The sequence below is a fragment of the Triticum dicoccoides genome, chromosome 2A (genome assembly GCF_002162155.2).
Source record: "Triticum dicoccoides isolate Atlit2015 ecotype Zavitan chromosome 2A, WEW_v2.0, whole genome shotgun sequence".
In the NCBI taxonomy this organism is placed as follows: Eukaryota; Viridiplantae; Streptophyta; class Magnoliopsida; order Poales; family Poaceae; genus Triticum; species Triticum dicoccoides.
In genome coordinates, this window is record NC_041382.1 from 750,651,074 (window position 1) to 750,662,470 (window position 11,397).

The window sequence follows — 11,397 nt, forward strand, 5'->3', positions numbered from 1 at the left end:
CTAGATAAATAAAATCTATGTCACGTTGGTCGGCATAATTTTCATAAAAAATAAATGAACCAATAGTTATAAAGATAATATACATACCACATCCGAATCATAGACAAGACGAGGGCGGACGGGGGCGGATACCAAAACCATCGCACTATATAAGATGCAATAATAAATGTAAGAAAATGATACAGGTATCTATCTAAACATACAAGTAAGAATATTTTTCCTTTCAGAAAGAAGATAAGAACAAGAGGCTCACCACGGTGGTGTCGGTGATGAGATCGGCGCGGGTGATCGACGGCGGTGAAGACGGGGATGGGGCGTGACAAACCGCTAAATCTAGACAAATCTCGAGGAAAATGGAGCTTGGAGGTCGAGCTTCGAGAGGAGAAAGCTTAAGTAGTGTGGCTCGGGCATTCCATCGAACACCTCATGTGCATAGGAGGTGAGCTAGAGCACCACAAAGCCCTCTCCCCCTCGGCCAGAAAAACAGAGCACTGTGCTCTGCTCTTGCGCGAGCGGGTATATATAGGCACCTCATTGGTCCCGGTTGGTGACATGAGCCGGGACTAAAGGGGAGCCTTTGGTCCCGGTTCAAGCCACCAACCGGGACCAATGGTGGTGGGCCAGGAGCGAGGCCCATTGGTCCCGATTCGTCCCACCAACCGGGACCAAAAGGTCCAGATGAATTGGGACCAATGGCCCACATGGCCCGGCCGGCCCCCTGGGCTCACGAACCGGGACCAATGCCCACATTGGTCCCGGTTGTAGACTGAACCCGGACTAATGGGCTGACCCGGCCTGGACCAAAGCCCTATTTTCTACTAGTGTATGTCTCCGACTAGAGAGGAGGAAATAAAACGGAAATATGCCTGGGGCCAACCTTTGGTCGAGCCAGAGGAGGTCAATAAGCTCCCTACGAGAATGTATGAATTGCATCAATGGTACATGGACATTACCAAGATTTCCAATCGAGAGTCCCTCATGATGAATGTCAACAAGGAGCATTACTACCATAAGAAAGTTGTGACCGTTGAGTATTCAGAACTATTTCAGCTATACAATAAAGACGCACTCGACAAATCTATCGTCTGTTGCTATTGTCTGTAAGTGATTTCTTTCTGTAATTTAAGTCTCAAGCTAGCTGTAGTGATCATTTTGATCAATCATTACCTGTAATTATCCTCACTATATTCTTTTCTGTGGTATTATGCAGGATGAAGATTTATGAAATGGAAAAAGGTGGACACTATGGCATTGGGTTCATTGACCCAAATACCATTAATGAATACACATGGAAAATAGATCCATATCACGAAAAAAGTGTAGAGGAAAGCATGCTACAGTTCTTCAAGGAACTCAAATACAATGAAGATATACTACTTCCTTACAACTTCCAGTGAGTCACACTGTCTTGTACTATAAATTCTGTTTTTCCCTACTAGCTATAGCTACATGTTTTTGCTTACATATGCCCGCTTAATTAAGACATGCAAACGTGTGTGCATGCAGATTTCACTGGATCTTGTTAATCATTAAAGTTGATGAAAGAACAGTTGAAGTACTAGACTCACTACTTAAGAAAGCAAGTGACTACACCATCGTGAAGGGGATAGTCAACAGGTAATTTCAATCATTATTAACTATATCTCGGCCTATTTAATTAGTTCGTCATTTTCTGACAACAACTATTTAATAACCCATTTATTCATTTTCTTTGTCGGCGGGCAGGGCTTGGGAAAAGTTCATCAGGGCCACTCCAGACCCATGGAAACAAAATCTGAAATGGTATCGACCCAAGGTAAGTACTTATGTAGTACTAGCTAGCTGCCATCTCTTTAATTATCATGCTTGATTAATTATTATTTGATCAAATTCTATTCTCGTAAAAGCCCTGAAGCAGGCGCCGGGGAATGATCTATGTGCATACTACGTTTGCGAGAACATTCGCATGATGGCGTCCGAAAGGAGCAAATCTCAAAGACAGGAGTGGGTACGATATCGATTGTCAAAACACTATTCACAATTTTTACACCATTATCGATATCTAGTCACACAACTAATACACATGCATATTGATCTCCTTCTTAACAGTTCAAAGAGGTGCGGGACAAGCTCCTAGCACATGACCGCATAGAAGCAATTCAAGAGGAAATAGCGGGATTTTGCTCGACCACGTCATAGATCCCAAAGGAGAATACTATTACTCGCTACCGCCCCCATGAACCACTTCCAATTGTTATCGTGCTCCGAAGGCACCAATTAGCTAGGCTAATGCCAGTGGCTCCGAAGGCACCAATTAGGAGAAATTATATATATATATATATTACGATCGGTTCTACTAGAAATTTTATTTATATATATATGCATATCGTGTACAATATGTAGTATCGTAAAATACCAGCAAACGAAAAATAATTAAATGGAAAACACAAAATTAAATGAAAAAGAAATCATAAACCCAAAACCCCCCAACATTTTAATACCGGTTGGTGACACCAACCGGTACTAAAGGGCTCCCTGCCCCCGAAGCTGGCTCGTGCCACGTGGTTGCCCTTTAGCACCGGTTCGTGCTGAACCGGTACTAAAGGGGGGGGGGGCTTTAGTGCCTACATTTTAGCGCCGGTTACCAAATCGGCACTAAAGGGCCTTACGAACCGGTGCTATTGCCCGGTTCTGCACTAGTGCCTCTACTTAGTGCTACTCTGTACTGTACTCTCATCGTCCGTCGTCGTTTATGTATATACGATCGCCGCTTGCCTGCCGTGCCGTGCACACGCACACGCACACGCACACGAACATGGACTAAGTGACGATAGAGAGAAGAATGCGAATCAGGAGTACGGGCCTAGTTTATGGGTACAAGTGCGTGTTGATTAAAGGAAACGGCAGGGTTTTTTTTGCAAAAGTGCATGTGCTGACCGGTCCTGCCATTTGGCAGCCAATTGTCGAGTTCTCATTGGCCTGGGACTAAATCATCACATGAGGTGCAAGTTGGGATGTGATGGAGTCAAGTTTTGCAAGTTTAGGACTAAATCGTCACATTCTATGCAAGTTAGGGTATCTGAGGTGCTATTACCTCACAAAACAAACCCTCCACCGCGTCATCTGGTACGACTGATAAGGAAAAAAAACACGTCAAAGAAAAGGAACAATAAGAAAAAAAGAATGTTGCCAAACGGGGAGCACGATAAGCACATCGCTAAGCATAAAAAAAAGTAGCATGGACGAGGTCGCCCTCTCGTACGTTCATGTTCGAACTAGAAAACGCCGTCACTTCGCTTGGACGTTGGTCACGCAACAGCGTGTCTGGCTATCATACGTATACGCATTAAATATGCTCACGTCCGCCTCCTCTTGTGTATCCTGAAGCCAACGGACGCATCACGATTCAGTGAGCAGGCGAGCTCATCCGCGCCAGCGAATTTCCGATATCCCGTCTTCCTTTTTTAGTACTCCCTCCGGTCCATTTTACTCCGCACATTAGTTTTGTCTGAAGTTAAAGTTTGCTAAGTTTAACCAAATTTATATTAGAAAATATTAACATCTATAACATCTAATAAATATAATATCAAAATATATTCTGAGATAAATCTAATAATAAATGTGTTGTTATGTGAATGTTAATAATTTTTTGTATAAACTTGGTCAAAGTTGGATGAGATTGACTTCAGGCAAACCTAATATGCAGAGTAAAAAGGACCGGAGGGAGTAACATTGCCTTGAGTTTTAGGTTTGCAACAAGTATAAATTTGTGTGCTTATCAATGACATAATTAAATCCATACTTGCATATGGTATACTAGTATCACGTAAGAGATCGTAGATCGTAATCAATTCTAGCAATCCTAATAGGCACAACATTTAAATAATAACTGAACTAAATCATACTTTCTTCTTTTATATAGTGGTGAGCATTCAAGATAGCTTCACGGAATAGAACTTAAATATTGCCATTCCCATGTGTACGCATCAGATATATATGGCAAAAGGAAGCAAACATGGAACTGGTCCTTTTATGTCTATGAAATAATTTTAGATTGACATGAATGTACTATGATTTTTAATATGACATCTCTATGTAATACAAGATACTAGGTGTTAATTTACGATCAAAGTAATGTGTTCGGCCATTTGTACTAAGGCATCATTGGTTCTGCATAATATCATATCCATGCATGGAATTAAACCATATCTCCAGGCAGCTAATGTGTAGAGTAGTTCGTGGAGGAACTGATTATAAGAAGTAAAATTGGAATAGCATTCCGATTTTCAGTTCTCTAATCTAGTAATGAGAAAATAATTGAAAGGACACATAACATCATACGACAATTGCATCGCTGGACTCTTGATCATTATTTCAATCACAAAATACAGATACAAGTAATACCAATGAACGACGACATGAGTGTTCACAAATCAATCTAGTGCCACATAAAGATTGCAGGCTACCCCTCGAAAATTATGTTGGATCTAACAATATGTATAAGGAACACATATGCTCACTAATAGAGTTCTCTTAAATAAGTATAATAATAATTTGCCTGAAAATAAAAAAGATAAATATCTTATTATGTAGGTGTGATATTTTCATAAGCATAATATTTGCAGTTGTAATAGGGCGTATTATTTCGTGCCATATAATGTGAACATCCATAAAACATAAATTTAATTCTCAAACACTATGCACTTTGAACATAACTTTTTGAGTTTTCAACTAAAGAGACGCCCTCGCATTTGCGAGGGCCACTTTTTTGTTTTTATTTCTTCTTTATTGACAATAACAAAAAAAAACACATCTCCCTCCTTCCCACTCCAACTTTTTTTGTCGTTGAACCAACCCCGTAAAATTACATGCCCTAGACCAGCACAAGTGCCACCACCGCTCCTTGCCTGCCCCAACAGCTGCCACTACCCACATTCCCGTTTCTGCGATGTCGCTGCCACCCACGCCCTAGCCCACGGTGCCACTTTTGAGGACTTCGTCGTGTATGCTTCAGACAGCACGGGAATCGCAGCCTCATCTGACGAGGACGCACATCCGCCAGCATGACGCGTTACCGACTTGCTTCGAGGCCGAGATCTCCCTTACTTGAAAAGGTGGTCCTCGCAAATGTGAGGGTATCATGTCTTCATTTGTCGAACGATGTCAATATTATTTTTAAGCCTATACAGTACATTTTCATTCTGTGTATCCTCTCTTTGCATCATAGACAACATTTTTGGCATTGATAAGTTTTGCTAGATTAAACAGATATGTATCCTATTTCTAAAATAGGAAAAATGATAGAAAACTGGTTTGATGGTTACATAAGACTCTAACTTCGACGTGTTCAATAACAAAATTGAGTCTACAGTGGTGAAAATTGCGCAAATTTCTGGTCAAAAGTACATTAACTACATTTCAGGTTGACCTTCACTACTATGATAATTCTACGTATGTGCATTATACACAATTTAAAATGTTGCCTAATTCAAACAGATCAAAACTTTGGAAGTAAGACCATGGAAGGACTTTCATTCTTGCTAGAAATGGCCATCATTTTTTATCATCTCTAATGAAAATGCAACGAATGTTTTTACAACACGTGGTCAATAGGAATTTATTAACATTACAAATATAGTACCATCATATTGATTTTCCATTTTTGGTTGTCCACGGCTAGACAAGCTAGGCATGGTAAAATATGGAAAACTAAATCTAGACCATTATAATGTTGAAAGATTGACTATAGAAACAGAGAGCGGCGTTTCGGTGCCCGGGTGCATCTGCACCCGGTTGAAAAAAATTCGTAAAAAATTCAGAAAAATTCCAAAAATTCCAAAAAACATCTGGATGGTAGACAATTTGATGCGTGAGGTACGCTCCAATTTTCAAAACATTTGGACTTCTGTGTAGCTCTCAGCAAAAAAGACAAATCAGACCAGAACAGTATATGAACAGTGCACATTTTTACAGACCTCCGATTTGTTTTTTTTGCTGAGAGCTGCACAGAAGTCCAAATGTTTTGAAAATTGGAGCGTACCTCACGCATCAAATTTTCTACCACCCAATTTTTTTTGGAATTTTTTGAATTTTTCTAGTATTTATTTTGATTTTTTTCGTGAGCGCAGGTGCAGATGAGCTCGGGCTCAGATTCGAATTTTCCATAGAAACACTGCTTTACTGTTCTCCAATTCCTGAAATTGTTTTTCCCTCATATGAAAACAGAAATAATTGGTCAAGTCCAAACATTATACTCCCTTCATTCCACAATGTAGTGCTTTCTCTATCCCCGTGCTTCAACTTTGATCGTAAGTTTAACTACCAAGACCGATTGCGGCAGGAGCAAAAATTATATCAATGAATTCGTATTCGAAAGAAGTTTTCGATTATATAATTTTTTCTCCCGCCGCAGTTGGTCTCGTTGGTTGAATTTATGGTCAAAGTTGGACCTCGGGAAGCGCGGGCACACTATATTTTGAAATAGAGGGAGTATTGGTCAAGTGCCCAATATAATCTAGGTGCATAATTGAAGTTTGTGTGTTGATCAGTGTATTGCAATATTTATCCCAATGTTAACCTTCTGGTTCATATTTACACTTGAAAAATCACCATGTCATTAAAGAAAAAAAATTGAGGATCAGTCTAGTACGAGCTATTTTTATATTTATAGCATTGCAAAACCGAATGCATGAATCATATGCACTTTATCATAGTAGTAGCATATACTAGTGTCATATGTATGACAATAGTTAATAGAATATAACATACATTGAGAAATCATATCATGGCGGTAGAAATGGTAGGTGATTTACTTCCATGACTACCGCCCTTGTTGGTAGTAACATACAATAGTGTCATATGTATGACAATAATCTAAGTTACTCCCCAAAGAAATCACGAATGAGGCCACAACACATTAAAAGCCAAGGGCAGATCCAGTGTGGGTTCGTGTAAGGCGGCTTCCTCGGGTCAATTCTGGATTTTAGGAGTCCCCCCCCCCCCGTGCTACTTTGGCCACCATGGAGGGCGAGAGCGGCAATCTATGTTCTTTTTCCGGGTCTGCATGTCTGCATCGTTAGTGAGATCAAGCAGGAAGATGAAAGGAGAGAAGATACGGTTTCATTTTACGAGATGGGCTAGAATTAAATCACAGAAATTGGTAGGACGGACCCAGTTGAATTTAAGCTCATTAGTGTCTATGCACGGTTGAGCCTTGACACTCCCAATTCCGTTGGCTTCCCAATGGTCGATTGATCTGAAAAATCCACAAACGTTGACACGCCGCCTCACCGCGGTGCTGCCAAAGTACCACCGATGGCGCTGGATGGGGAAGATGAAGTCCACCTGTTTCCGCCGAGGGTGTCGTCTGAACGGGAGACATCATCGCCATAATAACGCGCCCCACTCGAAATTGCAAGGGAGCAGCCAACAGAGGAAGCAGCAGGCTATTATGCTCTCTCTGCAATCTTGTCTTCTGCCAGATTGTAGGAGTTCAAACTACACTTCATATAAATTTCAGTTGAGAATGAAGCTACTTCGAACAATTAGTTTTGTTGATTATCTTGCCTGATTGCATACTACTTTGGCAATTAATTTTGTTGAATGTCTTATTTAATTGTATCATTGTGTTGATTTTTTGTTTCCTTTAGAAATCCTCCATGGCTAACTTCAAATCCTGGATCCGCCACTATTAAAAGAGGTGGGAGACGTGTACTAGTAACATCTCTTAGTTGTCCGGCAAAATCGTGAGTGAGGCCACAACACATTAAAAGTGATGGAAGACATGAGCCAGGTCGGTGTGCTAGAAACATTTCTTAGTTGTCCGGCAAATTCATATGTGAGGCCACACCACATTAAAAGTGGTGGAGACGTGTGCTAGCAAATTGGTGCACTAGAAACATCTCTTAGTTACCTAAAAAAGAAAACATCGCTTAGTTGTCCAACAAAATCACGAGGATACAACACATTGAAAGTGGTGGGAGACATGTGCTAGCTCTATGTGCTAGAAACATCTCTTAGTTGGATAAGATTATAAGTGAGGCCACTGAAAACGATAGGAGATGGCTTTATCAATAAAGCGAGGCCACTGAAAACGATAGGAGATGGCTTTATCAATAAAGCGAGGCGTGGAGTCTTTTTGGGTAAAAGGGGTGGAAGACGTGTGCTAGAAACATCTTTTGGTTAAATGGGTGTGCGAAAAACATCTTTTAGATGTCCAGCGAAATCATGAGTGAGGCACAAGACACTAAAACAGTGTGCGACATATGTTAGATCTATGTGATAGAAACATCTCTTAGCTGTCAGGCAAAACCATAGTTGTACCACGATAGATGAAAGCGGGGAAGACCCACGCTAGATCGCTAGATCTGTGTGCGTGCATATGTTACTCCATCTTTATCTAAAATTTGTGTTGCTTCGTATCATGATAAAGCATGCATGCGTTGTGTTAGTACATACATTACCAGTAGTATTTCAGTTGAGCAGCTAGAATATACACCGATATTACATTTTTTTTAGGTAGACCGACATTTCCCAACATTGGCCACACGCGATGTGTGTTTATCTGGATGCCCTTTTCCTTTCTTTGCAGTTTCTTTAGACAACCTTTCTTTGCATTACGTGCACTACTACCGACTACAGACGTTCCCATTCGCAAAGGGCCGGCCCTAAATCAGCTTTGCTTGAGACCCGATAAATAACTACAAATATTTCACGCGTCTCTATATAAAGGCCGCCGCCGGCCTCCCGCTTCTCCATTCTCTTGTCATCCGTCTCTACTAGTCTCGTGTAGGCAGCAATGGTGTTCGTTCACAAGGGTGGTGTTTGCTGGTTCCTCTTTCTCGTGGCGGTGTTGCTCACTGTTGCGGCCGTAGGAGCGGAGCAGGAGGATGGGGCCACGGCCACCGTCGCCGCGGAGGTGGAGGAGGAGGTCAGTGGGCGTGTCCATGACCAGGGCAACGACATGTGCGACATCAAGTGTCAACACGGGCAACATCTCGCATGGAGACGACGGTGCGTGAACGAGTGCCACAGACAAAAGCTTCATCATTCTCGCAGAGCTTTCTGCGAAATGAAGTGCCAAGATCACTACCACGACCCGTCAAGGATGGAGCTGTGCGTGCACGAGTGCATGAGCTATGGCATCAAGCTCCATGCGGACAGTAACAACGGCGTCGACCGCCACCCCCACGCCTGGGAGGTGGAGGCCGGCTGGGGTGCCGATGCCCAAAGCAACGACATGTGCGACATCAAGTGCCAGCACTGGCAAGACCCTGCCGGGAGACGACGGTGCGTGAACGAGTGCCACAGCCGGGAGCATCATCATCCTAGCAGAGCTTTCTGCGAGATGAAATGTCAACATCACTACCATGACCCGTCAAGGATGGAATTGTGCGTGCACCAGTGCATGAGCTATGGCCTCAATCTCCATGTAGGCGGCAACAACGGCGTCGATGAGCATCCCACCGGCTGATTAACGGTGGGCGGAGCTATCGTTGAGGTCGTGTGACGCTCGCCGCATCGCGCACCTAATAATTATAATAAAATAATAAGGGTTGCGCTTCAATACATCCTCCTTAAATAAACTTTTAAAAAGGCATTTTTTGATCTATATAGGTCACAAGATTAATCCTGTAATAAATACCAAAAATCTGAAGATTAAAATCTGCTAGTAATAATTTGTTATGTATTAATTAGAGCATCCAAATCCAAACCCAAGACCGATTGGCCTAATATTAACATGCATTGCACATATGTAGTATCTACTAGGTGAATAAACAATGCACGCTCTCTCATTCTCATGAATATGCAGACTGGATTTTGTAGGTTTATATTAAATAACTCAATCATATTTGATTTACATATATGATCATAGTTCAATAACTATTTTAGGATTTTTTTTAAACAGTACAGACATAGACGCTCATACCTATGCACATACGCTCACTCTTATAAATGCACGCACGCACACCCTATCTCCTATGAGCATCTTCGAGGGACCGATCCAGCACATCATCTTGAGATTAATGAAGCCGCCACAGACGCCTTCATACTCGACAGGAACATCTCCTCCCAATGAACGACATTGCCGAAAGGCCTGAAATAAATCCAGAAAAATGTGTGCACCAATGTTAAGTCTAGGACTATCACTCTTCTCCTAACCATTCAATCACAAGTTGGTTCATAACCACTGTCCTTCTAACCATCCAACCATAGGTTGGTTCACAACTATTTTACGGGTTGAGTGATCATGTTTTCACTTGGTAGGTCTCATTATATCATTGAAAGCAGCTAAGAAGGCCATTAGACGTTAGTGACAAGACACAAAACGACTCGTAAACATAAATCACATCAAAAATTATTATTATTGACAAAGGGAATATATTAATATCATGACATCAAAAAAATTATATTGGTTGTATTCTTCCTTCGCTTTCTCGTCATCCACTGGAGCTTGAAAAATCCTGCTTTCTTGACCCTTCCTCGACGGTTCTGGTCCACGATATCTTCTCTCTATGTCGAGTTTCTTTCTCTATTGCTTCATATTCTTCTTCCTGATGGCATGAGCGGAATGGTTTCGAGGTGTTGCATGTTTTCATATTCCTCTCATGGCAATACATCTTTCTCTCTTATTTTCTGCATCAAAGGGAGGCCCTCTTATGTCATATTTGATTTTAATTAGCTGTTGTTCTCCCTCCTTAACCTCCACTCCATAGGCCTTGCTTGCTCTCTCGTAAGAGTGGTTGGGATCCCCCAAGAGTAAGGGTGTTGTAACCTAGCAGTAAGTATTTCCCTCGGTTAGAGCAACAACTAATCGAACCAGTAGGATCACCTAGCAAACAAAGTGAGCGGTACCTGCACACAAAGCACAAAACACGCTTGTCCCCAACACAACAAGAGAGTTGTCAAGCCCCTTGTCTTGCTAGTTACAAGATTAAAATGCAAATGATATAGATAGTTGGTAGCAAAGTAAAACGTTAAAGTAAAAGTAGCAATTCCGATGAAGATTTCAGTAATGGATAACAGACTCTCTTGAACAAGCAAGTGGTGTTGTGAACAAATTACAGTTGGGCAGCGATTAAATTGGAATATTTATATTTATGACTATGATCATTCATGGTATAATCTCATATAGGCATTACATCCATCATAAGTAGATTGTTAATCCACCTACATCTACTACTAATGCTCCACTCAAAGACCGTTATCCAGCATGTATACTGAACTATTAAGTTTACAAGAAACGGAGCATTGCAATAAGCATGATGACATAATGTAGACATCAAAACATCAAGTAGTATGATGAGACACCGTCGTTTTATCCTTAGTGGCAACAATACAACATGTTCTTGTCCCCATTTTGTCACTGGGATATAGATCACCGCAAGATTAGGCAGCTCATGGAGAAGATCAGAGAGA

General features: G+C 41.4%; 1 protein-coding gene across 1 annotated transcript; it reads left to right on the plus strand.

Annotated features, from left to right (window-relative positions):
* Positions 1–8,708: 8,708 nt before the first annotated feature.
* LOC119352254 (antimicrobial peptides-like) lies at positions 8,709–9,546 on the plus strand. The gene has a single exon (XM_037618948.1). It carries the CDS (start codon positions 8,777–8,779, stop codon positions 9,449–9,451), a length of 675 nt encoding a protein of 224 aa, XP_037474845.1. The 5' UTR covers positions 8,709–8,776; the 3' UTR covers positions 9,452–9,546.
* Positions 9,547–11,397: the final 1,851 nt, after the last annotated feature.